A 27988-nucleotide genomic window follows, 5' to 3' on the forward strand; every position below is an offset into this window, starting at 1 on the left:
ATTCCGTGGAGGCTGGAGCAGCCAGTGAAAGGGAGTGGGGGGGGAACAGTCAGTAAAATCAGGTTGTAAAGATCCTGTTTCAAAAAAATTAAATTAAAAAATAATAATCCACCTTTGCTTTCGTTTATTCCCTTCCATAGAAAAAAGAGCAATCCAAATTTCTCTGGGGTGCTGGTGCAGGGATTTAAAGGAGTTCTGCACTGGCAAAGACCCTCCTGAGCCCATCAGTGCTGGGGGTGTTGGGGAGCTGAGGTGACCCCAGCCTTCGACTCCTCTGGAGAGTCTCCTGGCATTCCAGATGGGTTCAGCATCGCTGGAAAACTTCTCTCCCTGCTCAGGGGTTTAAACAGGGTTGGGTATGGCTGTGCAAGCATTTAAATGGAGCATAAAGCTACCAAATATCTGAACAGCTAAAAATTACAGGGAAAATTTTACAGGAAATCTTGATGCCCCATCCCTGGAAGTGTTCTGGGACAGGTTGGATGGGGCTTGGAGCAACGTGGCCTAGTGGAAGGTGTCCCTGCCCATGGCAGGAGGTGGAATGAGATGGGTTTTTAAAGTCCCTTCCAACCCAAACCATCCTGGGATTCTGTGATATATGTATAATAAATGTATTTGGTTTACACCTGTGGTATCCCACAAACACAAAAAGGGGATTTTGCTGTTCTTCCCTCAGGTCAGTGGATGTTCAGGGCGAAGGTGCTGGTGGGTGAGACCAGCATGAGATAAATCATTTCAGCCTGAGGAGGAGGAGGAGATAATCATGTTTCAGTACTTACAGTGCAAGGAGTAGATTCTGTGGGGACACCTTAATGAATTAAACTTCCAAGTTAGTAAATTCAATCCAAATTAGGAAATTTCCAAGTGCCGGTTGAGTCATCCTGTTACCACTGAAAAGAGCTTCCTTCCTAGAGTTTACTTTAGAAAAATGGTAACTTTCAGGCCTGTTGGGATTTTTGCTCTTTTCCCTGTTGCCTGTGTGTGGACCTGGCTCTGGAAGAGATGCTCCAAAGCTCGGTATCCCGTGGGTTGAGCATCTCAAACACAGCCCTACCCTGGCAAGGGCAGCATTTCGGGGATATTTGGGTTTGATGTATCAGCTCTTCAGTGCTTCAGTTCCCACCCCTGCCTCATCAAGACGTGGACTTTCCATTGCAAACGTCACTTAGAATCCCAATAAAAGGCCACTTCTTTTCCCGGCACGTCCCCTCGTTAGCAGGAGACGCTCCGTAATTCTTCCGAGCAGGGACACATGGAACATCCACACGCAGCATTGCATCCCAATGTGCTCGGTGTCCTCCACGGGCTTTTTTTCCTCCCCCTCCTCCTTTTTTTCCTTGCTCTTGAGTCGCTCTCTGGGGCAACACGGGGCCTTTGACGTCAGGACTCACGGCGACGATCCATGAACGTGTTCCCTGGCACGCCGGGAAGAGAGGGAGGTCTCCTGCACTGGGTCGTGCTCATGGAATCACAGAGTTGGGAACAAGGTGCCTTTTGTCCGTGTCTTTTTTTTTTTTTTTTTAATAAGTCAAACCATTTTTCATGCAAGAAACATTCTTCTTAAATTTGAATTCCAGCACAGGTCCGCCCTGTTTTTGGACACCTCCGCGGGGGTGTGTGTAGATGTTCTCCTGAACGTTTTGTTTTCCTGAAAATAGAGTAGGATAAGATTTTTTTTTGCATGGGCAGATAAGGATAGGAAAAGGGGGAGTGGTTTTAAACTGAAAGAGGGGAGATTTTTTCATTTCTGTTGTAAACACAAGGCAGGATGAGGCTGCAGGACTTGTCTTGCAGGTAATTTGCTCCTTGTGCTTTGGACTTTGCTGGAATGCTGCATCCAGCTCTGGGGTCCTCAGCACAGGAAGGACATGGACCTGTTGGAGCAAGTCCAGGGGAAGCCACAAAGATGCTCTGAGGGCTGGAGCCCCTCTGCTCTGGAGCCAGGCTGGGAGAGTTGGGGGTGTTCACCTGGAGAAGGGAAGGCTCTGGGGAGACCTGAGAGCCCCTTCCAGTGCCTAAAGGGGCTCCAAGAGAGCTGGAGAGGGACTTCAGACAAGGGTCTGGAGGGACAGGACAAGGGGGAATGGCTTCCCACTGCCAGAGGGTAGGATTAGATGGGATATTGGGAAGGAATTGTTGGCTGTGAGAGTGGTGAGGCCCTGGCACAGGTTGTTCAGAGAAGCTGTGGCTGCCCCTGGATCCCTAGAAGTGTTCCAGGCCTGGTTGGATGGGTCTTGGAGCAACCTGGTCTAGTGGAAAGTCCCCCTGCCCATGGCAGGAGGTGGAATTGGATGATCTTTAAGGTCCCTTCCAACCCAAACCATTCCGTGGTTCTATAAAAACAGTGGTGATAGTTTCCCATGGTGGTAGATACAGGAGAATTTGAGGTTCCACTTCGTGTTTATCCATGGATAACAGCCCTTCTGCAGGTGGTTGCTGCAGAGTGGCTCCTGTGGATTGTGTTTTCCACAGCTTGTGTCACATCCGTATGGGAGGTGCCATTAAAACCCCTCTTAACTCCCATTAGCACCGGGAGCATCCCCTTGTCGTGGCTGCAGCTTTATTACACCAGTCTGATAATAATTTTATAGGTTGTTTATCTCCCTGTTTCAAAGTATCATTTTTCAAGAGTCGTGACCAGGGGCTGGGAGGATTTTTGTTCCATTTTGAACTTTGCTCTGCAATTAAATCCCCCTGGGGGATGGAGGGGGCTCTGCTCCGGTGCACTCCATACCCCAAAAGACTCATATTTTCATTAAATTGCAGCTTCTGCCCCAAGACAGAGACTGTCACCCAGCAAAACACATCAGCAATTCTGTTGGACTCGAGATAAATGAAAATAGCTCTGGTTTAACATTTTTTTTGCTCCGTAATTATCGTGGAAGGAGTGGCTTTGGCATGTTTAAAGGAATCTGGGTTTCCAGAGGTCAGTGGGAGCAGCGAGGAGGCTGGAGGGGAGCCTTCCTTGGGAGCAGTAGATTCATCTATACAGATGTGTGGGTGTATGTGTGTGTACTTATGCATTTATAAAATATATAGTTATATAAAATAAATATATGGACAAATATATATAAAAATAATTTTTTTTTAGATATAAATGTAATGAAAAATCTTCAGCGTCTTTGGGACCCTCATCAGCTCTCTTGGCTGTGGGGCTGTCTCTTGGCAGGGCCAGGAGTTGGACTTGATGATCCTTGTGGATCCCTGGATCCCTGCCAACATGGAGTATTCCTTCCCTTCCCTTCCCTTGCCTTCCCTTGCCTTCCCTTGCCTTCCCTTGCCTTCCCTTGCCTTCCCTTGCCTTCCCTTGCCTTCCCTTCCCTTCCCTTCCCTCACCCCTGTTTTCCCTTCCCTTTTCCCTCTTCTCTCTTCTTGCCCTCCCCCAGCACCACTGTTCTGCTCCATGCACCAAATTAGCCACTTTTTGTCACTTTTGAATGTTTTGGGAATATTTGCTGTATTCTCTGATTTCGTTGGTGCTGTGAAGCTGTGCCTTCATCCCTCGTGGACACATGGAAAGGGAAAACCCACCAGAGCAACCAGAGGAGGTTCTCTGCAGTGATTTTTGGTGGTTGGTTTCTGGTTTTTTCACTTGTAGTCTTACTTTTCTCTCCTTTTCAAGTTTTTAAATGTTTTTTCCTTGTTTTCCATGCATGGTGGCCATGCACTGCATCCCGAGGGAGCAGGAGGTGGAGGAAAGGGTCCATCCCATCCCTGAGCTCACCCAGGGCCCTTCCCAGCTATTTCTGGCTGGAAGTCTCTTCTTTGAAGGACTTTTCCTCCCCCTCCAGCTTCCCAGGAGGAGCACGGATCCAGCCAACACCCAGCCTCAGGCTTGGAGAGCTCCTGGCAAGTCCTTGGAGCTGGGAGTGCTGGATTAAGGTGTTATCAGCAGGAATTTGAGCGTAAAGGTACTTTAACACCCCTCTTGAGCTGTCAGCTGCCTGCACTTGGGGGGTTGTCCACGTCTGTATTTTTTCAGTTAAACGTGGATTTCATATTAATTTTAAAATTAAAAAAATAACAAAAAATAATGCAGACCACTTTTTTTTTTAATTATTATTTTCCTATAAAAACCCTTGGGCAGTTTCAGCCCAACTGCACCAAACTCATTGAAAAGCTGGAAATGTTTGGGTTGGTTTTGGTTTTTTTTGGTAGATTATCAGGTAAAAATTCACTTTTTGCAGGAAGAAATGCCTGGCTTGTGAGTTGGTTTGAGTCCTTGCACTGTATCTTGGATATATGGCATTTAAATATGTGTATATATCTGTGTATGTGATGTATATATGCACATTTATTTTATATATGCATCTATTTTGTGTGTTTATATATTATGTGTGCATATAATTAGGTTTTGTCTGTATTATGTATGCATATATGTTATTTATGTGTATATATGGTGGAAATGTATATATGTGTCTGTTTACATGCCTAATATTTAAATATAAACATATCTTTATATTATATATTGTGTAATTATATGACATAATAATATATTACTTATAATTATAATATATAATATATAGCATATATATAGTGTCTCTAATATAATATGTACTTATAACATGTATTTTATAGTTACATATATAAATCTTAGGCATATAAACATATATACACATTTACATCACATGTATATATACATGTAAAATATATATACATATAAAAATATATATAAATATAAAATATATATATATAAATATAAAAATATATATATAAATAAAAATTTGAGGGATGGTGTAATGGAAAGCCATTTTTCCATGTCGACTTCCCAAGTTTTTACTAGACCAGAGCAGGGATAATCCTCATTAAACCCACCTCTGGTGCTCACACATCATTTGGAAAGAGCCAGGACCAGCTAATTCAGCTCCTCTGGAAAAACACCCAGTGGGATGGATGGCCTTTAGTTCTGCCATGTTTTGTTCTGGAGGAGGAGGATCCTTTTGGATTGCTCCCATGGGAATGCTGAAGAATCCTGTTGCTCTAAAAGCCATCATTTATAATTAAGGAATGAGCTGAAACCTCTGCTGTGGCTGCATCCACTGCTGCTCTGAAGGTGGAGAGTATTGCAGGCAAACCAGCTTCAGCTGCAAATCTTTTGTCTCCAAAAATCCATCAGAAATCCATGATCCAGCCCAGGCAGGCCTGCAGAATTCCCTCTGTACCTACTCAAGCTTATGCAGGAGATTTTTAGTAATCTGTCCCCAACGTTAATGTGGTGGAGGGTGTTTGTAGGCTCTTTGCTCTCCTGTGGATTTAATCCTGGATGTGTGTGTGGAAAGGAATCTGGTCCTACCCCACAGAAGCCTTTCCCAAAGGTGGAGACCACCCCTGCCCTCCAGATATCCATCCCATGGGGTTCAACTGCGCACTGGGGATGGGGAAAAAAAGAGATTTATTCAGTGTATCAGGGCTCCATTGTCCTGAGTGCAGGGAAGGAGAGCCCATCTGCAGTATGGGATATCCCAAAATAACAAGGAAAATACAGTGTTTATACAACGCTGGAGACTTGTATACTACTGCTGCTGAGTCCTAAGCTCGCCCGGAGAGCTGCCAAGTGTCGGGAGTGCTCCTGGAGGAAGGAGCTGCAGTAGCTGCTGGAGCAGCAGAGCAGAAAAGGGACTTTTAAAAACCATGGATTGGCAGGGGGGAAAGCATTTGGAGCTCCTGCTCCTGGGATAAATGGGATAAATGGACTATCAGAGGGGGCTGCCTCTGTTTCTTTTGCCCTTCGCCCAAATTCAGCTTTGTTGCTTGAGTGGAGGTTGGGGGGGTGAATTAAATTTAATTCTCTGTGAATTAAAATACACTCTGTGTGCATCTCAATTAAGGCTGATTTTCTGCCTTAATTGAGATGTGAGTTCTTGAGTTGTAGATGTGAATTTAGTGGTTGCTGTGGGAATTAAAACCTGCAGTTGGAATTGAATGCTGGACAAGCTGGTGGGATGTGACTGCGGCGAGGTGCCGGCACGGGTTGAAAGCTAAGGATGTGTCAGGTTTAAAACACTTTATTGAGCAGTCTTTCACTCCTTCTCGTAATGTTCTGCCCTCACAGAGGTCTCTGCAGCCTTCTGTGTGATTTAAGATGCCTCTTGCATTCCCAGGACCATCTGAAAGGGTTTTCCAAGGGGAACAGCTCCATGGGGTTTGCGGTACAAAATGTCCTGAACGTCACTCGTGCCATGTCTCTGCCTCTTGGCACGGTTCTGGGAGGCAAATGCAAAACCAGGTTCTTCCTGGGGAAAAAAAAAATCACAGCTGTGTTTCCCAGCCCTTCCGGGCTCCCAGGAGCCGAGGTTTCAGTTCAGGCTGCACGGGGAGGAGGGGGGGAAGCAGGGAGCAGGGATTATTTTTGATGCCAGGAAGGAAACGCCGTGCTTCCCTTTCCCTGCTGGGGTTGGGCTCCTGGAACTCCCTGTCCCCAGCCCATGCTCCAGCTGATGCTGCGTCAGCTCCAGCTTCCACATCCCTGCTGCCTTCACCTGGCAGATTCCTTGCCTGGAAGGGGAGCAGCAGCAGCAGTGATTTGTTGTGACCCTTACACAAGTGTGCAGCTCATTTAATAGAATCATGGAATGGTTGGGGTTGGAAGGGACCTTCAAGACCATCTGATTTCACCCCCTGCCATGGGCAGGGACACCTTCCACTATCCCAGGTTGCTCCAAGCCCTGTCCAGCCTGGCCTTGGACACTTCCAGGGATCCAGGAGCGGCCACAGTTTCTCTGGGCAACCTGTGCCAGGGCCTCACCTCCTTCACAACCAAGAATTTCTTCCCAATATCCCATTAAACCCTGCCCTCTGCCAGTTTGAAGCCATTCCCCCTTGTCCTGTCACTCCAGGCCCTTGTGAATTGTCTCCCTCCATCCTTCTTGTAGCTCCTTTCAGGTGCTGGAAGGTCATCCCCAAAGCCTTCTCTTTTCCAGGCTCAACAGTACCAATTCCCTTCTCGTAGGAGAGGTGCCCCATCCCTCTGATCACCTTGTTGGCCTCCTCTGGACTTGCTCCAACAGGACCATGCCCATCACATTTAGCAGCTCAGAGGAACTTCTGGATTTACAGGCAAAGATTTTCAGCCTGGCTTTGGACTTGTACAACCCTTTAAGTCTGTGTTCTCTAAAGTGATTTTGCAGTGCTTGGAGCCTTACCTGAGCCCTGATGAATATGAGATGGCCAACTGATGAATTGGTAATAGTTGATAAATATGAATAAGTTGATCAGTATGACGAGGTGATAAATATGAAGTGGCCAATGACTGACAGTAGTAGGTGGGAAAAGCCTGAGCTGAAATAACAAGCCTTGCCATAAAACTGTAACCCCCACAAATCAGTAACTCAAGGATTGGGACCCTGGTGAAGATTTGTAGACCTTTAATCAGATTTAACCAGGCTCCTGGCATTCCCTGGTGTGCAAGGATTGCTCCAAGCAATCCTGGATCCCTGGCAAAGCACCGAAGGTTCTTGTCAGCATGTTGAACTCAACCCCATGAGGCAGCTGCTAAACATTTGCCAACCTCTTTTATATATAACTACCCCGTGGGACAGGCACAGACCTTTACCTTCCTGGCTGTAACCAACATCTCACTGTTAATTCAAAGTGTTAATTACTCTCAGGCCCGAAGACGATGCTTTGTGCCATGGGCTGAAAGGTTAATCTGCAGCATAAACCCAAACCCCCTCTGTCAGGCATAAATGTTAGTGATTCAAAAACGTCTTTTTTCTTTCCTCCCCCCCGATTTTCAGTGCCAATTGGTTCAGCTTTCAGTAGGGCAGAAGTTGGACTTCATTACCAGAGTCCACTGTAATGATTTCTCGGATTTTTCTCCGAGTAGCCAAGGCTTGTGCAAGTTTGCATGCTTTTCTATATTTGGTTTTGTTTAATTTGATTGTACAAAGCTGTTGAAAAGCCCAGCTGAACGTTTCCACTGTCTGGAGTCATGATTATGCCATTAAACCAGGAGTTCAAAGAAAAAAAAAAGAACAGCTCCTGCTGGGTTTTCTCAGTGACCCCGAGCTCAAGATCCCATTTTTAGATAGGGACAGAAAAAAAGTTCACTTGTCACGTTGTTCTCATCCCAGTTAAGTTCAAACTTGGCTTATAGGGATAATCTTCACCATCACAGAATCATAGAATATCCCAACTTGGAAGGGACCCACAGGGATCATCCAGTCCAACTCCTGGCCCTGCACAGGACACGCCAACAGTCCCACCATGATGTCAGTGCTGGAGTGTGTTCCTTGGTGCTGTGTCTGCTGGGGCTTTGCCCTTGGATCCTTCTGGATTTGCTCCTGGCTTTCTGGCTGGTGCCCTGCACAAGCATCACTCCTGAAGGATGGAGGCAGGAGCTCTTGGAATAAATGTCAGCTGGTGGTGTTAATTTAGGTTAAACTGATGTTTCATGTTGGCAATCCGGGATCACAGGGAGATCTGGAGTTGAAAACTGAACTATTGTATTAATTTTATTAATTATATATCAAATATGATATTTAACTTGGAGCTTTAACCTGGAAAGTGCTTCTTTTTTGTTACAAAAATTCAGATAATCCACATTCAAAGCCCACAAGCTCAAAACTCACTGCTAACTCTTACCATTTCCAATATTGAGTGCGGAAGTGACCCTGCAACTTGTCCTGCAGCCTCTTGAGCTTCTCCCGTGCTTGCCTGGATGGCATCCTTGTTTCTTCCTTTGAAATGAGAGTTTTGGCTGGTGCCATGGATGCTGACATGTTCCCTGGTCGGTATTTTTGGATGTGGAGGGCTTAGGCTAAGCAGAGCTTTGCAAAATGCTGGATCATTCATTTCCTTTCCTTCTCTCTCTCTCTTCTGTGGTCAGGGGGTGCTGCATCATCAGTGGTTGTTGGAGTGGGAGATGCTCTGCAGGAATGGCACGGGGCCGTTGGGAGAGCAGGGCAGGTGTTAGCAAAGAACATTCCAGGTGTTAGGGAAAACATTGCACAGTGTCTGTCTTTTGGAGTTATCACCATGCTTTGGTTCCCCAAATGGTTCCCAACTTGGAGGTGACCTTCAAAGACCCCGTGGTTCCATCCCTCCAACCCATTCCCTCCTTCCATCTCCTGGAAGGAGACGTGGCTGTTGGGTTTTGCACTGTTGTTCCTTTGGGAGGTAACTCTTAGTTTCATTGGGGAATTTTCCAGGGTTTCTTTGTAGAATCTGAAAGTCTTGGGAGAAAATACGGAGTTCCTGTTGAATTCTCCTTGCAAACCTCCTCCTAGTTCTGCTTTCCATGAGTGCCGAGGTGGCTGGGCTCACCTTTGGATAACACAGGTGTCCTGGATGGTGGGGATGGGGAAAACCCTAGAATTGAGAGTTAACCCAAAAAACTGTGCAAAATCCCTCCTGGGGAAGTCATCAGGTCGCTCATGACCCCTTGGCTTCATGTTCCAGCCAGGATCACTGTTGGGCTTAGTGATCCATGGACGGTTGTGTTCATCCTTATTCCCCTTGGCTTCTTCCCTGCTTTTACATCCGTGGTGGCTTCAAAATAGCATTGAGTACAAGCAGCCATTTGTATCTGAAAGGGGCCGTTGGAGTTTTTTGGGTCGATAGTCGCCTCTCAGTTAAACACATTTAAACTTCTTTTGTCCTTTGAAGGCTAATTCTGGTCCCGCTTCTAACCGGGGAAAAATGGCTTCTTTGTTCCAGATGTCAAGAAGGACTGGTCGGATCACGCGCTGTGGTGGGAAAAGAAGAAAACTTGGCTCCTTAAAACGCACTGGACGTTGGATAAATACGGGATACAGGCGGATGCCAAGCTCCAGTTCACCCCCCAGCACAAGCTGCTCCGCCTGCAGCTGCCCAACATGAAGTACGTCAAGGTGAAAGTCAACTTCTCCGACAGGGTCTTCAAGGCTGTTTCTGACATCTGCAAAACGTTCAGTAAGTGCTGCAAAACGCTCGTGGGGAGGCTGGCGTTTGGTTTGGCTCCTGCCTCTCCTTCGGTGCACGGGCTTGTCCCGTAAATTCCCCAAATCGTCGGTGTTTTCGGGTTTCAAATACCCACCAGTCACTTGGGCATCAACCAGCCTGGGTGTCCGCTCTTTTTCCCTTCCAGATCTGCCGTTTTATGTGCAAATACTTAAATAGCAGGACCAGTTGAACCAAAAACTTACAAAGAGTACATTTTTTGTGCTGATTTCTCTTCCATAGCAAGGCTGTCCTCGCTTTTTGTCGCAGGCGGGGCGGCAGCAGCTCTACTTGATGTTAAAGCTGTTGGTGTTGGGTCGTAATTTTTTTCCCTGCAAATTTATGTGCTGGATGAAAAGCAAACCCTGAAGTGGGAAACCTGCCAACCCTGTGGGTTTTCTTCTAGTGGAAAATCACATTAGGGATTAAGTGATGATGCTTCATTGTAAAACTGTCTGGTGGAGGGAAGGAACCGAGTCTTGCTGTCTCCTCCCTGACTCTTCTTCGCCTTCTTTTCCGTGTTGAGGAGAAGCCCAGAAGAAAGGAGGGGTCATTCTCTGCCAGGTACACAGGGCTTGTATCAATCTTGCTTTAATGTGTCGCTTTTTACCCACCTCCACAAACTCCTCATCCCAAAAGCTGGTGTTTCTTCCTCCCCACCAAAAAAAAAACCCCAACGAGGAGACGGTAATTCCACCTTGAGGAACTCAGGTGCTCAGGGCTGGAGTCCTCCCTTCCAGAAGGAGCCTGCAACCCAACCTGGGCCGTAGTAAATCTATTTACTGCCCTCAGAAGGCAGCTGAGGTTACTCTTGGCTGACCCAGTTGTTTGGTGAGGCAGGAAGAGCTCGGCAGTACGTGCGGTGTCCGGTGCATCCGTGGTCTGGTCGGTATTTATAGCTGCTTACGAACCTTTGCTGTTTCTTTCCTGGTTCTTTTGGTGTTTTTCAAAACACAGATATTGGGCAGCCTCTCCTTAAAATAGAAAAGGCTTAGCCAGCATTATTTCCGAGTGGATTTGGCTTTTCCCCCTGTGTCCCACTGGCCTTTTTGATGTCGTGCTGGACGGGGAGGTCACTTGGTCGCCGCTGAATCTCTCCAGCAGTGAGTCACGTCAGGAAACTCTGATACATTTAATCACAGAACAGAAGATCTGTCAGTGATGCTGCTGAGCACTCAGAGCCTTACATCGACCCGAAGCAGCTTTTTCTTCAGCTCTCGGTGTATTTATGAACAAACCAGCAGAATAATCCTAATATTTAAAGATCTGGAACAGGGAAAAGCTGCTGGGATAGTGGCAGCCCAGCTGTGGTAGGAGGTCTCTGAGCAGGCAGCAGGAGCACATCTGTCAAGGATGATCCTGACTTTCCTTCCAGGGAATCCGACATACTGAAATTAACGTTCCTGATTTTCAGGAAAGCAGGATTTTTACTGGAAATTTCACCTTCCTTTTAGTGACTCTTACCAGCCTGAGCTGTTTGAGGAAGGCAGAAACTACATGGCCAAATACAGTGATTTAATCTTGTTTAGCCCTGGCCTTTGTGTTTACTGGGAGTCAGATGTTCAGCAGAGCTACTGGGAAGGTGGTGACATCAGCTCAACATCAGCTTGAGGGAAGAGGGATTGGGATGTGGGGAGACAGCACTGCTGGAGCTGGAGGGGCTGGGAATACCATTCCCTGGACCACAAAGGATACCTGTAGTGATATATAATATATAGGTGTTCAGATACCACTATAGATGTCCAAATACTATTATTTATAATATATCTAATCTATTTTAACTTTTATATATCTTATATAAATAATATAAAAGTGTATATTATATATTAGGAACAAATTCTTCCCTGTGGGGGTGGTGAGGCCCCGGCCCAGGTTGCCCAGAGAAGCTGTAGCTGCCCCATCCCTGGAAGTGTTCCAGGCCAGGTTGGATGGGGCTTGGAGCAACCTGGGAGAGTGGAAGGTGTCCTTGCCCATGGCAGGGGGTGGAATGAGCTGGTCTTGAAGGTCCCTTCCAACCCAGGCCATTCAATGGTTCTGTGATTCTTCTTTTTTCCCTCCCCAGTTTATCATGCCCTGATTTATTCCATGACCTTCCCCTGCCCTCCGCAGCACCCCTGCACGGGTTGGCTGCAGAGAGCTCTCATACCCCATATTAATCAAGCTAATTGTCTTCCCAAGGAAAACTGAGTAGATATATCAAGGTGGAAGGGAAAAGCAGTGATCCCAGCACCGTCCTTGTGTCTGCAGCTCCCTTGATTTCTGAATTTGGGGCCCAGGGAAGTTAGGACAGAGCTGTACCTGTGAATTGCTTGTATTTTGGCTGTACCTGTTTGCTGTCGTTGCCCCCGGACCACTTAATTACACACCTCAGTAATTTTAGCATAAAGCACCATTAATGAGTAATTGAAGTAATTCCTGCTGTTGCCAGGACTCTGGCTGGTTGTGTTTATAAAATCCTCGATGCACAAGCGGGAACACACGTGGGTGGATTATTTAGGGTCGTCCTTCGCTTGTGTTCCCTTGAAATCGTACCCAGAGGTGTCACCCTTGCAGTGCGTGGTTGATTTTTAAAGAGAAGTCTCTGTTCTTGTGCAGAGGGAAGTTATTCCAAAGGGCAGCTCCCTGTGGCTCCCAGGAGGCAGCCCGGAGGTGGCTGTGGGAAGATGCCGGAGCCACTCGCACATCCCTCACTTTCTTGGAGGTCGTGTGAAGCCGGAAAAAAACCCACTCTCATTCCCAGCGGCTGGATTGCAGCCCCTCCATTCCCACAGCAACCACTCGGGAGGGTTAACAGCATGGATTGAACCCTGCCTGTGGCAGGAGCAGGCAGGAGGAGAGGAGGGGAGCGGGTTTTGGATGGGATGGGCAGCCCTCATCCAAAGGGTGGCCTGGAATCCTGCCCGGGAGCAGCTGCTGGCAGGCGACTCCAGCCTGAAGGGCCAGTTTTGATCTGCAATTAAAGACCAGAGAAAGAGAAAGTAAAACTTCCCTTTTTTTTTTTTTTTTTTTTTGGAGCAGCAGGGATATTTGTGCTTCCTGCCCAACTGGCAGCAGGACACAGAGGTTGGGATGGGATGCTCCTGTGTCCCTCCCTCCTGTCATCGTCCCAGTGGGGAGATATTTCTACCCAGAAATCAAATATCCAAGTGGGATTTGATGGAGCTGCACTCGACACTTTATTGGTGTGAGTGGGAATATCCTCACTGGAAAGTGGGATTTGGGGAGGTGGGAGATTTGGCTCCACTGCAGAGCTCCTGCTAACCCATCATCTCACATAACCACAAATGGAAAAATCCTCTTTTCCACCATGATGAGGAAAAAATTCTTCCATGTGAGGGTGGCGAGACCCTGGCACAGGTTGCCCAGAGAAGCTGTGGCTGCCCCATCCCTGGAAGTGTTCAAGGCCAGGTTGGACAGGGCTTGGAGCAACCCAGGATAGTGGAAGGTGTCCCTGCTCATGGCAGGAGGGTTGGAATGAGGTGGTCTTTAAGGTCCCTTCCAACCCAAACCATCCTGGGATTCTATGATTCTGTGATGGCTTTGTTTGATTCCAGCCCAGCAGACCTTGCTCATGCCCTTAAGCTGCTTCTTTCCAGCATCCCCTTTCTCCTACTGCTGCCTGTGTTTTTTTCCATGTGTCCTGGGAGCCCTAAGGGACTCCAGGCAGGCTCTGCTGCTGCAGTGTGGGCACGTGGGAGAGGAAAAGCAAACAGCAAGTGTGAAAGTTTTTTCCCATGCCTTGACGTTTCCTGCCCTGGCGATGCTCCTTCTCCTGGGGAAACGACATATGTTGGATCCGCAGGGTGAGGGGACATGCTGTGACAGCATAAAAGCTCACATCCTTCTCCTCTTCCTCTGGCTGTGAAGATTTGGGACCTACACTGCCCTCCAGCCTGAGCAGGGAAGCAGGGATCATTCCAGATGATGCTGATGGGAGCTGGGAGCGCAGGGAGGAGGACTCAGTGCCGGGGCTGGGAGGAGGCAGCTCTGGGAGGAAACGCTCCAAAATTCATGACTACTCCCTCCCTTACCCACCCTGAGGCTGTGTAAGGCTGAGAAATTCCCTTCAGGCTCTTTTTATTTTCCCCAGAGCCTCTTAGAGCATCACACCCAGCTGCTGCCTCCTAATCCTCAGGGAGCTCCGTGTGAATTAGTCACCTGTTTTGGAAAACCAAGTCTGGGGAGCATCCTGTGCCCAGCAGTGGCAGCTTCCGTGCCCACATCCCATCTTAAATCTGATCCCCAGCTCCCAGGGGGTGAGGAATGCTGGAAAATTGGAAATCCTCTTACATGGGGTAAGGGTGGTCCCATCTCAGGGAGCTTGTGGAGTGAGGAGGGGTGGGATGCAAAGAGTCCCGTGAGGGTGATGAGCTGCTTCCCATCTCCTCTCCAGCCCCAAAATAAGGAGGTTCCCAAGACTCTGTGAGTGATGGGAAGGTGGCAGCCAGCCTTCCTTTCTTCAGCCTCCAGCCACCAAATGGAACCCGAGCCGAGGTGACAGTGGCATTTGGGAGTGGTGGGATGGCATTTGGGAGTGGTGGGATGCAAGCCCAGCCCAGGCAAGGAGACACCGTCCCGCAGTCCCGATGCCGAATGTGACCCTACCTTTTTTTAATCCCTTTCTAAACGGTCTGTGCTCCAGGACAGAACGTCCTGTGACTCCTGAAGTATTTGTAACATTTCCACGCCCTCTCTTGCCAAAAAGACTTCTATAAAAAGCCACTGTTTGTTGATTTTTGGGGTTGTTGGTTGTTTTGTTTTGGGTTTTTTTCGCAAAACTGAAACCCTTTGGTAGTCAGAGATGTGCAGCGTTCCCAGGGCTTGAGCCACGTCCCCCTGCATGGTTGCTTTCCAGGAGCAAAGCTGTCTGGAGTTCATAGAATCATAGAATATCCTGATTGGAAGGAAACCACAAGGATTGAGTCCAGCTCCTTGCCCTGCACAGGACAACCCCAAGAATCCCACCCTGTGCTTTTCCATTATAAACCTCTTAAACCGTCTTTTCTTCCTTCACACCCCGCTGATAAGTAAAATAGTGTTTCTCCTAAAATCATGGAGCCAAAATGGAGTTCTGGTAGATGCACATGAGCATCTCGGGGCAGGGCAGGTGGATTTGGGGAGCAACACCAGCATTCAGGAGGAATTTCTTCACAGAAAGGGTTGTTAAACACGGGAATGGGCTGCTCAGGGCGATGGTGGAGTCCCCATCCTTAGAGGTGTTTAAGGAGCGACTGGACGTGGCACTCAGTGCTCTGGTCTGGGTGACAAGGTGGTGACCGGTCACAGGTTGGACTTGATGGTCTTGGAGATCTTTTCCAACCTAAATAATCCTGTGATCTCGGGGTACAGTCAGTGGATGCTCAGCAGCTTCACGAAGATGCTCTGGGGGGGAGGTGGTGGCGTTCGCGTGCAGACGGACGCGCCGAAACACCAGGGAAGGGTTTGCTGCCTTTCCCCGCCACGAGCAGAGAGGTTTGGCAGCAGCACAGCGATTTCTAAATATGTCCAGGGGATGGGTGTGGAAGGAAATCTTACCATTTCGAGAGCTGGCCAGATTGCAATGTACTCGGCCCTTTAACTGCGAGGCCCAAGTGTTCCGCTGCCAACGGCGGCGTCTTCCCCTTTTATTGCCTGCCCGTGTTCAGCTGTCGTGGAGGATCCAGACCAACCCCAGAAACTGGTGTCAGGGAAATAACGAGATTTAATTACAAAGTGTCTGAAATGGGAAAAAAAAACCCCTCCATTCTCCCCCCTCTCTCCACCCCGGTCGTGTTCTGCCTGTCGAGCAGCATCAGGTTGTGTCACCGTGTGAGTCAGTGAATTTTTTCATCCTTACTCTGCTGTTGACAGAGACCCTTTAAATAGACTTTCATCCTGAAGACATTAGGAGATGCTGGCAAACCCAGTGCTACTGCCTTCCTTGGAATTATTGGGATTGCTCTTTATGGGCCGATGCAGAGGGCGTAAGTGGATTGTTTTTCTCTGGTTTGTGAGGCTTAATTTAATTGAGTTTAATTCGACTTTCGCTGAAGTTCAGCCACTTCAGGGCCAAGGCTTGTAGTTAGTTCTGCCTGTGCTCTGAGAGGCATCTGGATAACGGGAGTCTGGGGATTTCGTCCCACTTATGGAAAAAAAACATCCAGACATTCAGTGTTTGTTGACTCTGTGTCTCCAATGGCCCTTTTTACTGGCCTGGCAGTAACGCTTGGCTCCATCACTGCTGCCTCCTCCTCTTCCTCTTCCTCCTCTGTCTCTGGGTACCACTCACACGGACATTCACACCACTACAAACCCCGCTGACCCCATTTTTGGGTGGTTTTGCAGATTGTTGCTCCCTCAGCAAATCAGTAAGTCAATGGGTGCTTGGAATTTACCCCCAGAATTTGGGGAGGCTCCGGCAAAGCCCCTGCCAGGGGAAGCCCAAGTTGATCCTGCGCCCATAGAACTCACTGAGTATCTCAGGAGGCTTTGTGGGATGCCCTGACAAAGCTGCAGGGCCCCGTCAGCAAGTGGAGAGCTTGGCTTTTGCCCAGATAAATATTTAAATTCCTGGGCATCTGAAGAACCCATAATAAAATGTTCTGAATGTACAAACCCGGTAAACTGTGCTGGAGGGTGAGGACCTGCTCCATCAGATCCTGCCCAGAGTCCAGTACAACCACAGCCTTATCTCCAGGCACTTCAGAAGTTATGCAAGTCTTTTTTTTTTTTTTTAGGTTTCTTTTTTCCCCCCTCTGGTCTGTTTTGCAAAACTTTATCTCGAGTGAATTTATGTTGAAGATAAGTCGGATACTTAATTCTGTAAACTTACACTGTGAAAAACGATCCGCAGGATTCACTCCTTCCAAAGCAAAATACTTTTTTGTTGTTGTTTTTAAGTCTGAAGTGGAAGAAAAATGGGGTTTGAGGTCTCATTTTTCTAAGACTCATCATAGTGATGCACAAGGGCTGTAATTTTTATGAGTCATTGGTTCAAGGCAGCATTGATCCAGTGCAGAGATATCCCACTTCCCAGAGATATCCCACTTAGAACACATTTCCTGGCGGAGGGTGGCTGGATCAGCATTAAAGAGAGGATTTCCCCTAAATGCTGACTGTGCTACAAGTAAAATAAGGGAGTTTTTATGGTTCAAGGGCTAACCAGTTGAACCAACCCTCTGGCCTTTAAGGGAGCTAGAAGTGGGGTGGGAAATTGGCTGCTGAAAACTTCTTTGGTACGTTAATTCTCCTTCTACATCAAAATATTCTTTATATATCACATTATTTTCCTTATGTATCAGAGCTGAATGTTGAAATTAGCGTGATTTCCCATAATTTTAATATTTGAGGAAGTTGATACATACTCAGCCTGTTCCAGTCAGTGACATCGTCTCCCATATCTGGGTGATGCAAGAAATTCATAAATCTAATTCCATAAATCTAATTCCATAAATCTAATTCCTTGTGGGAGGGGTAGCCCATCCCTTGGAGCACGGAAATCATCACTGTGGGTCCCCTGACCCTTTGCTGAGCTGACTGGTGGGTTCTGGTAACTCTACATCTTGGATTAGGAAAAGAAGTAAAATCACCCTTTATTCCACCCTGAGACAAGTGGATTTTGCTCCCATCTATTCCCACCACTGCTTTCCAGTGCCCAGACAAGCTGTGGCTGCCCCATCCCTGGAAGTGTCCAAGGCCAAGTTGGACAGGGCTTGGGAGCAACCTGGGATAGTGGAAGGTGTCCCTGCCCATGGCAGGGGGTGGGACTGGATGGTCTGTAAGATCTCTTCCAACACAAACCCTTCTGGAATTTCCATCACAACACACCTTGGGGGTTAAAGATGCAGCAGCTGCAAGATTTATTTGGTGGAGTTAGGGCAAAAAAGGATAAATTGGGAATTTTGCGCCCTGTGAGGCAGATTTTTTTTTTTTGAGTAATTTTTTTGGGTGCAGGTTGTTCACTGTGAAGAAGGAAGGTTTAATCCCAGCTCTGCTGTTCGTCTCTGGGTGGCAGATAAATGGGAAGAGCTGGGCCAGACAGGCTGTGCAGGGACTGGATGAGAAATGAGGGATTACACAGGGAAAGGGTTTCCCTTCAGCCAGAGGCAACACAGGCTGTAAAATGGTTTCATCCAAGGGTTGGAAGAAGGTCTCTTGGAGGTTGAAAGCCTCCTTCATGATCATGTTTCAGGCTCTGAAACTCTTCCTTCCAGGCTCAGGCATGACTTGTAATCTCCTTTCCACAGAATTCTGCAATGGTTTGGGTTGGAAGGGACCTTAAAGATCATCTCATTCCACCCTCTGCCATGCACAGGGACACCTTCCACTAGCCCAGGTTGCTCCAAGCCCTGTCCAACCTGGCCTTGGACACTTCCAGGATTGGGCAGCCACAGCTTCTCTGGGCAACAAATCCCCTAAATTTGATGGAGGACATGGACATGGATCTGCAGCAATGTTATGGCTCAGCTGCAGCTGGTCCAGTGTGGGCAGGAGATGCCATAATGCAGAGAGTCCCTTCTCAGATCCAGCTGAAAAATGGTTTTGGAGCAGTTTCTGGCTGGTGCTCTCCCCTCTGTGTGGATCATGTTGTGGATGGTTTCTGCTGGTGGCTGCCACCAGCAGTGCCAGGGACATTCAGTGAGAGGCTGGAGAGCTGGCTTTCTAAGTGCTTACACAATAAATAGAAATAAAATGCTAAAAGGCTCATTTGCAGTCAATTCTAGGAGACTTTGCCAGTGCCATCTGTCCCCTGTGTACAGACAAGGAGCCTCTTGGAAAGCAAACACAGCCCCGACCAACGTGTCAATTGAAGAGTCAACACATTAGCTGTGTTCAGCAGGTCCCTTCTGCTGGCCCACCCACATCTCACTGACCCCTTTTTCCTTCAAAGTGACCTTTGGCAGCCTGGCTTCAGCTGGAAAATGTGGATGAAGCGGGTAACTGAGGATTTGGTGTGGGAATTTGAGGCCAGAGTCAAACCCTGGGGAGATGTTTTACCTCCAAGTGAACAACTCCAGCAAATGGGCTCCTCCAGGTTCAGTGGCACTTAGTAAAAACCCATAAAATCCCAAACCTATAAAAAGGATTTGAATTTTTTTGCACCTCTTGGATAATCTAAGGATCTTACTCTTGCTCTCATGGCCAGAAAATACGGATTTCGGGCTCTGGAGCAGTTCTTTGTCCAATTTTTGGTTAACAGAAGCCCCTCCCTCCACCCTGGGATAGACTCTACTTCAGCTACAGAAGTTAAACATCATGTTTTCTAAGCCCAACTCTATTTAAGACCGTTTGTACACTTGTAGATCATAATTTGAGGCGGGAAATAAAATCAGTGTTGATCTTGATGCTTTTCTGCTCTCTCGTTTTTAGCACAACAAGCTTTATTTTTAATTTTTCCTCACAGAACCATAGAATGGTTTGGGTTGGAAGGGATATTAGAGATCATCCAGTTCCAACACCCCTGCCATGGACAAGGACACCTTCCATTAGACCAGGTTGCTCCAGGCCCCATCCAACCTGGCCTTGGACACTTCCAGGGATCCAGGGGCAGCCACAGCTTCTCTGGGCAACCTCTGCCGGGGTCTCCCCACCCCCACAGCCAAGAATTCATTCCCAATATCCCATCTAAACCTTCAGTTTAAAGCCATTCCTTCAGCTGGCTTCAGTGAGCTTGGAGTCCCTGGTACATCCCACAGAATGCTGTTGGGGAGGAATTCGCGGCTCATCCCGAGGAGGAGCCGTGCTGAGCTGCAGGGATGCTCCGGCATCACAAGGATGTGCTGCCTCTGCCATGCCCTGCAGCCATGTGCTGCTTGGAAGCAGCTGCCTGTATCCTTGTAACCCTCTTGACAGCGTCAGGAACAACTGAGGGACTATAAAAAGTCTCTTTTGATATCAGATGGTCAAGCCTTGGGCCGACTCCAAGAGATTGCTTCCAGGAGCCGGGCTTGGCCCGGAGCCCTTCTCCCGGCCTCCCTGAGTGGTTCCAGCTGAGAGGCTCCATCAGTTGCTAATGCACCATAAATAAACATCAGAGTCTAAACCTTGCTCCAAAATACCAGGGGAACTCCTCGTTTTAGGCTCTGCTGCCTGTTGTCCCCCGCGCGTGACCCCGGTTGTCCCAGCAGATTCTTCCTCCATGAGGTAAGCTGGCTGGGATAAATGGGAATGCGTGGAGCTGGCTGGATTCATGCTCTAGGTATTTATTGCTAGAAATGGTCAAAAAGCTGGGCAGTGAAACTGGTGGGTGCAGGGATGGGGTTTAGTGGGGTAGTGTGTGTGTAGTAATAATAAATCGGTGTTAAATTAAAGCTGAAATTAAATAAAGCTTATCTGTAAAAAGAAATAAAATAGATAAATATTATATGAATAAATATATAAACAAAAATAAATAATAGAATAAGTTTGTATATAAAATAAAATATAAAGATATATATAAAATTCTGTATATAGAATATATATATAGGTTTTTATATATGTCATCATGGCTAGGCTTTGTGAACGAAGATTTGGGATTTATATATGTATAAAACATATATATATAATATTGTATATGTACTATATATATAAAAATATATTTAAATCTATATATTTTAAATATTTTTATAGATTTTAAATCTCTGTATATTATAGAGATAAAGAGATAAATCTACGTATTTATCTATATTATTATATCATCTGCATGTAGATATAAATCTACGTATTTTTGGCCTGGAATTGTTCAAGGCCAGGCTGGATGGGGCTTGGAGCAACCTGATCCAGTGGAAGGTGTCCCTGCCCATGGCAGGGGGTGGAATGAGGTGAGCTTTAAGGTCCCTTCCAACCCAAACCATTCTGGGATTCTCTTACGTGATTGAAATAAATATATATAAATACATAAATAAAAATAAAGCTTAAATTAAATAAAGCTTATACAAAAATAAATAAAAATCTTAGTAAGTGTCTCTAGATATATAAATAAAAATAAAGCTTAAGTTAAAGCTGTGACAGATGATGGTTTGTGATGGGAGACCTGCAACATAAAAGCTGGTTAAATCCAGATGCGCCCAGCCTCTGGATTCAGGAACACCAGGGCCAGTGGGATCCATCCCTGGAAGTCACCTGGATGGGGCAAGTTCACAGCTGGATATTTTCCAGCCTGTTTTCAGTAAGGAAAGATGCTGGTGTGGGCAAGCAACGATCCAGCAGAGCCACATCTGCCGTGGGGGTGTGTCCTGCTGGGGTCACGTGCTGGCGACCAAATTCCAGTTTTAATTATGATCCCGCCCCTGGGGGTGCGCAGGGAACTCCCACTGCTGCCAGCACGTGGTGAGATCTGAGCCCTGTAACTGCCCCTCGTTAGGATAATGACTTATTGTCTCCTTCAGCATTCCTCAGGGTGGGAAAACACAGCCTGGCTGCAGCCAGCTCCTGCTCCTCTGAGTCCTGCCCCCAGCTCCTGCTCCTCTGAGTCCTGCCCGTCTTTTACAGCAGGGATGGGATGAGGGGCTGCTTTCCACAGGGCGTCCAAAGGCAAAGCTTGGCATGTCTCCATGCAGCTGAGAATTTTGGGGGGATACGCGCAAAAACCAGAGCGAGAAACAACACAGGGGCTTGAACAGGGACAGTCACCTGCAGAGGAGATTCCAAAACTCCTTCCAGGCTCAGGCATGTGCCATAATCTCCTTTCCATAGAATCAGCATAGAATCCCAAACTGGTTTGGGTTGGAAGGGACCTTAAAGCCCATCTCATTCCACCTCCTGCCATGGGCAGGGACACCTACAACTATCCCAGGTTGCTCCAAGCCCCATCCAACCTGGCCTTGAGCACTTCCAGGGATCCAGGGGCAGCCACAGCTTCTCTGGGCAACCTGTGCCAGGGCCTCACCACCCTCACAGCCGGGAATTTCTTCCCAATATCCCATCTATCCCTGCCCTCTGGCAGTGGGAAGCCATTCCCCCTTGTCCTGTTCCTCCATCCCTTGTCCCAAGCCCCTCTCCAGCTCTCCTGGAGCCCCTTTTAACCACCAGGCTGAACACCCCCAGCTCTCTAATCCTTTCTTTTCTCAATCCAAGCTGTATTTCAGAACTCTCCACCCTTTTTGCAGCCTTTCCCCATTGCAGTGGGATGGCTCCATGCCCAGGTCAAAGCTTTTCCAGGTCAGTTCCCACAAATCGACTGAGCCCAGTTTAGAGCAGACGGAGGGTTTTCCCCCATCCTGGTTTTCTCAGTGCCAGTGAGGGACCCCTGGCCCTGCTCCAGTCCCTTGCTGGTTTCCTTGGTACAATGGACAGTGGGTTTTGCTTTCCCAGGGAGCTCCTTCCCCCTTGGAAGCGACTGCAGCAGACCCAAAGTACAGCCTTAGTGGGAAATGACCCTAAAATCCTCTTTTTCATTGCTCCCCACGGCTTAAAACACAAACACACTAAGATGCTCCTCATTTTAAATGGTTTTTGAATTATTCAGGCTGGTCCTGGGCAGGGAAATGGGGCAGATTTGCTGTGAAAAGGAAACCCTTTGGCCAAAATCTCTTTAAAAATTGGGTGCCTTAAATAAAGGCTTTAAGGTCCAGCCTGTAACTGTGTAAATAAATGGCTCAACTCTTGGATTGCTCCTGTGGGAGGGGGAGGACCTGGCCTGTTACCTACATGCTGATTTCTATTTCAATTTCTGTATCTATTTGTATTTCTTCTTCTATTTATTTTTATTATTTATATATTATTATATATTACTATACTTCTATATTATTATGCATTGTATTTATATATTATTGATATTCATGCTTTTATATTATTTGTGTTTGTATTATTTATATTTAATGGGTGGAAGTGGTACCAGGCTCTGCCACAGCCTCTGCCAGTGCTTATATTTACATTTGAGTGTCTGTACCTGGGAAATTCCACATTTTATCCAAATGTTGTGTTACCTTTCCAGCCAAGGACAGTGCTTGTTTCCAACAGGCTTGCAGGGAAAACGCTCTCAACTTGATTTTTAACCATTGCAAAGCAGGAAAATCAGCCGAGGGAGATATTGAACATTGCTGGATGTTGTTCCTAACGGAAGGATATTCTTTTTGTCCCCCTTTTTTTCCCCTTTTTTCTCCTTTTTTTTCCCTCCTGCTGTTATAAAAGTGGTCCATTTTCTCCCCAGACATCAGGCATCCAGAAGAACTCTCCCTTTTGAGGAAACCCAGAGATCCATCAAAGAAAAAGAAGAAGAAGTTGGATGATCAATGTGAAGACGACGCCTTCGAGCTGGAGGGTCCTCTCATCACACCGGGGTCTGGTGAGCCAGGAAAAAAAATGGGAGGGGGGAAAAATTGGCACTGCAATATCAGTCTGATTTAATTCCTTGAGGTCTGTGCAAGAAGCGGACCTCAAATAAATGGCACAAGTCCTGCAGGGCTGCAGCACTCGGTCACGGATGCATGTCTGGAGCTGTCACGCATTTCGGGGAGCAGAACAACACCAGGCTTCATAAAATAAACCAGAACACAAATGTGACCACTTTAACACTCAAATTGTGTTACTGAGAGGTTTTCTTAAGGAAAATCCTTCCTAATGTCAAATTCCAGGTGTGTTTTAGGCTGTACCACTGTCCTACTCCCTATTTATAACCCAGGAAGAGCAGTGTTTTATTAATTGCCTTAGTGTTGCCTTATGTTAAGTGTGTAGCTGTGGATTTTAATGCTAAAAGAAACCCCTTTTATTGCTGTGTGGTAGTTTGCCAGTCTGAATTCCAGAACCAGATCAGCACTGGGAAGACAGTTGCTGGTGGAGTAACGTCCCTGATTGGAATAACATCCCTGATGGAGGAATATTCTTGATGGAGTAACATCTCTTACCCTGGGCAGCAAATTGATGCAGGTGTTTGCAAGCAGAGGGTTTTTCAGCTCTGTTCTGTGGCTGCTGGAAGTCTGGTGTTTGAAGGCAAATGGCAGGAGTTTAAACCATCATTTTGGCCAAGTGGGAGCACTTTATCCCAAATGGACTTGCGGAGTCGGTGGCGCTGCCGGGAGGGCGAGACGCGTCTGGCTGCCAAAGCTCTTGGGTTTAAATCCAGCAATCTGAGGGTAGCAGGGCATCTTTGATTAAAAGAAATACCTTGGAATTCAGTAAACTTGTATTAGTTGGTGTTAAATTAACTGAAGGGAAGGTCATGGAGTGTGGTTAATGCCAGCGGTGGTGCTGGGCTTGCAGGCAGAAAGGTTTTTGCACCACGGGCTCCGCATCAAACCATCAGCACGGATCTTGGCAAGGGAAAAATAATCCCTCTTTTGCTCTGATCCTGCTCTTTCTCCTCTCAGTTACTTAAAAATGCTTCTGGGCTATTCCTCTCCCGCTCCTGGCTCAGAGACATTGGGCAAGGCTCCAGCCAATTTTCATTTCCATTTGGCTTTTTCATCCTGAAAGTCTGTACGAAGCCTTTCCAAAAACCAGTGTTCACAGAGAGCATCTCTGTTGGATTAATAGGAAATACTTGGCCTGCTTTGGGGGAAATGTAGGCAGAAGAGAGGGTTTTATTTTAATTATTTATTGCTCTTTCAGTGAGTCACTTTGCTGGTTTTGCTTTCCCTGTGAATGAAATCACTTGCAGCAGGTTGAATTCCTGCGCGTTCAGGTGCCATTAGATAAAAGTCGTGGTTTTAATCTGAATAAACTGTTCCTAGCGTTGTTCCAGCGCCAGTCCGTGTGCTGAATGCTTCTGAAAAACAAGTTAATAATTCAGGATGTGCTGGTTCCAGTGTGTGGGGATGTGCTGGGTGTGTTTTGTCACTGAGCATCCCAAACCTGGCAGTGAAACCATTTAAATCCCGGTCGGCAGGGCTGCCAATACTCCCACAGGCCGTGTTGCCCAACACTTTCCATTAGAAGACCTGTTTTCACTTGTTCATATAAATTAGCCAAATTTGTAGCTATTTCTACTGGAACTTTCCATGACATTGCCTGGCCTAGGGCAGATTTTTTAAGGGAAGCTTCTTTTGAGATGTTTCGGGTGTTTGGAGAAGGTGATGAGGAGAACAGTGGAGGGGAAGCTTTGCTCTGATGGAGCGAACACTCAATCAGAGGAATGTGGGGGGATATCCGTGGAAAAACCTGCCCAATTTGGGGCAAGAAGTGGGATTTTTCTTTTGTTGGTCCAGTTGATGCTCGGCCCTGTGCGCTTGAGCCACGTGAAGGCTGAGACTGAGACACTGCAAGGATGGATGGGGAGGAGGCAGGAGCATCCTTCGGGATGTGGTTGACGGATGGCGATGGTGGTTTATTGCTGGTTCTTGTTGGGCTGCTCTGCTCCAGTGTTGTAACAGCCCATGGGGAGAGCACCTTTCTGCTGCTTTTATAACCATAGAATCATAGGATATCTCAAGTTGGAAGGGACCATAAGGATCATCGAGTCCAACTCCCAACATGTAAGTACCTGGTCTGAGTACCTGGCAAATCATCCCTGGCCTTCTCCTTGCAAGTGTGAAGCCTGAAGGGGGGTATCTCCATCCCTTCACCATTTCTGCTGCTTTTTTTGCTCATGCCTGGATCTGTCTTGATGGAGGTACCCACAGTGCTCACTGGTCCCATCCAAACCAGGATGCCAGCAAAACTAGGAGGGGCATTAAAACCATCCTGATGGTTTTCTTTTATTTGGTGGTTTTCACTTTTATTTTCCATCCCGTCAGGCAGTTTGGAATCCCATTTCTATATTATTTGGTGTCTCCTAGCCAGAAAGTTGGCAGTCATGGGCATGATGCTGCTGATTCAAACAGTTCCTCCTGCTCCTTGAGATACCCGTCGTGAAAAATGAGGGTTTGGAAAGGTTTTTTTATTGGTTTGGTCTTGGAATTTTCCAGTCTAGCTCAGCTGTGTGCCATTCCTTGTGCAGCGAGGGAGGAGGGATGGTTTGGAGTAGAGGAGGTGGAGTGTGGCCTGAGGTGGCGGTTCAGAGCAGCAGGAGGTGGCACACATGACCTTGTTTGTGGCATCTCAACCCTGTCACTGCCTTCAACACCCTCAGCAGTGCTCTGGGAGGGAGAGTTGGGATGCATCGAACTGTGTGTCTGAATCACAGGCGGGTGATTTAAAAAGGACACGGCCCTTTCCCAAAAATCCAGTTTGTTGTAGGACCTTCCAGGTCCTGGTGGGCAGATTTATGTCCAGCAGATGCTGCTGAGTGAGTTCATTGCCCAGTGTACGTATGCACGCAGCGGAACTCCTGGCATTAGGACATGGTGGTTGATCCTCCCTTCTCTTGAAAATCTGGATTTTATATTAATGTGAAAATCAATGTTCTTGTGAGATGAATAGGGGCTGTTTCATGGAGTGGTTTAGGTTGGAAGGGATGTCAAGCCCATCCAGTTCCACCCCCTGCCATGGGCAGGGACGCCTTCCACTAGACCAGGTTTCTCCAAGCCCCATCCAACCCAATCCAAGCGTCTGGAACGCTTCCAGGGATGAGGCAGCTCTCTGTTCAGCTCTCAGCTATTTTGGGGTGTGAGATGCCAAGCTGTGATTTGCTTGTTTCTCTTCAAAAAGACTCATTTTAAAAGGTTTGGGTGGGTTTTTCGAATGCTGTGAGTCCGTACGAGCTGCAGAGCTTTGAAAGGGCCTGTGAGTAACGTTGAGCTTTGGGATCAGTTCTGCACCACGTCGCACCACTCGCTCAGCACATTAATACCAAATGTGTGTGGCCATCTCAGCAAGCTTTTCCATCCGGGAAACGCCGCGTTTCCGTGCCCGGCTGTCCTTGTAACATGAGTAAAATAACGTGAAGTCACTCTGGTTGCTTTGCTGCCGAGTCCACCAGCGCCACTGCCAACACTCCATTGGGGTGGTTCAACCTCACCTGTGCTGTTCTGCCTCCTTCTAAAAATGCCCATTTTTGGCTTCTGTCCTTTCCTGCTCTCCGGGTGACTTTCTCTCGCCTTCTCACTTCCCTCCTTTCTTTTCCCTCTCCATAGGCACCGATATTCTTTACATCGGCCCCGTCAAAGGTGAGCTCCACCTCAGTAGGACTTTTGCCCTCTGCCTCTGGTCTCTTTGGCTGCACCCTTAGTTTATTTTCCTGCTCCTCTAAAACCTTTGACTTCCAAAATCTTTAAGCAACAGGTAATACCGGTAAGTCGGGGGCCACTCATGTCCCAGGTGCCACAGAGACTCAGGGGGCAGGATTTTCCAGGCGTGGGAGACCTGTGTCTTTTCCCACCGTGTGGGATGGAATGAGTTTTCCATCGGTTTGGCTCTTGGAGAAGAGCCGAGAGAGAGAGAGAGAGAGAGGAGAGGGACAGCTTTCCGTGGGAGAACAAGCAGCGCAGTTGTTTTCCCATTGTGGAAAGATAATGGTGGAAAAAGGGAAGGTTTTTTTTTTCATCCGTTGGCTGGGTTGGGAGCAAGGCAGGGCTTGTCCCAAAGCTAACTCCAGGCTTTTATTCCCCTTGCTGGTAGGAAATATCTATTCAAGCCCAGGACTGTACAGCAAAACGATGACGCCGACCTACGACGCCCACGACGGCAGCCCCCTGTCACCCACCTCCGCCTGGTTCGGTGACAGCGCCCTGTCGGAAGGGAATCCGGGAATCCTGGCCGTGAGCCAGCCCGTCACCTCCCCAGAGTCCTTAGCAAAAATGTACAAGCCCCAGACGCTGCTCGACAAAGCCAAAATCAACCAAGGGTGAGTCGAGGAGTCGAGGATTTGGGGGGTTTTTTTGCTGATTTTAAATCGCGTCGCCGGAGTGTTTTTGTGTGTGTTATCCCGTGTTGGCAATTCACAGGTGGCTGGATTCGTCCCGATCCCTGATGGAGCAGGAGGTGAAAGAAAACGAGGCTTTGCTACTGCGGTTCAAGTACTACAGCTTTTTTGACCTGAACCCAAAGGTACAGAGCTACTTGTTTCACTTGCATCTTGCAGGCAAAGGCTTGGAGCAAAGGATGACTGGATCTCTTAACGTGCTTTTGTGTTGGTAAAACCTTCCCAAAAAAGCATGAAAATTTGAATGGAGTTTGAAAATGGGTCGTGCAAGAATCAAACACAGGATTTGTGCTCCCTGTATATCAGCTTCCTAACGTTTAGGGGTTGCTAGAGATGCTCTGGGGGTTCTTAGAGCCACTTCGCTTCGGTGGCAGA

At 47.4% G+C, this 27988-nt stretch overlaps 1 protein-coding gene across 4 annotated transcripts in view; it reads left to right on the forward strand.

Moving 5' to 3' along the window:
* The window catches only part of FERMT2 (fermitin family member 2), a 53330-nt gene that overhangs the window by 9251 nt on the left and 16091 nt on the right, over nucleotides 1-27988 (forward strand). For 2 of the 4 annotated variants that reach the window (XM_027703969.1, XM_027703970.1), the window contains exons 2-6: nucleotides 9658-9891; nucleotides 23027-23161; nucleotides 26826-26858; nucleotides 27310-27535; nucleotides 27636-27738. In XM_027703969.1, the coding sequence (XP_027559770.1) occupies nucleotides 9658-9891; nucleotides 23027-23161; nucleotides 26826-26858; nucleotides 27310-27535; nucleotides 27636-27738 (731 nt within the window). The remainder of the gene's footprint in view (nucleotides 1-9657; nucleotides 9892-23026; nucleotides 23162-26825; nucleotides 26859-27309; nucleotides 27536-27635; nucleotides 27739-27988) is intronic. The other 2 variants (XM_027703971.1, XM_027703973.1) reach the window with 1 other exon arrangement.

Source organism: Neopelma chrysocephalum, unplaced genomic scaffold (assembly GCF_003984885.1).
Source record: "Neopelma chrysocephalum unplaced genomic scaffold, ASM398488v2 Primary Assembly neopelma1_253, whole genome shotgun sequence".
NCBI lineage: Eukaryota > Metazoa > Chordata > Aves > Passeriformes > Pipridae > Neopelma > Neopelma chrysocephalum.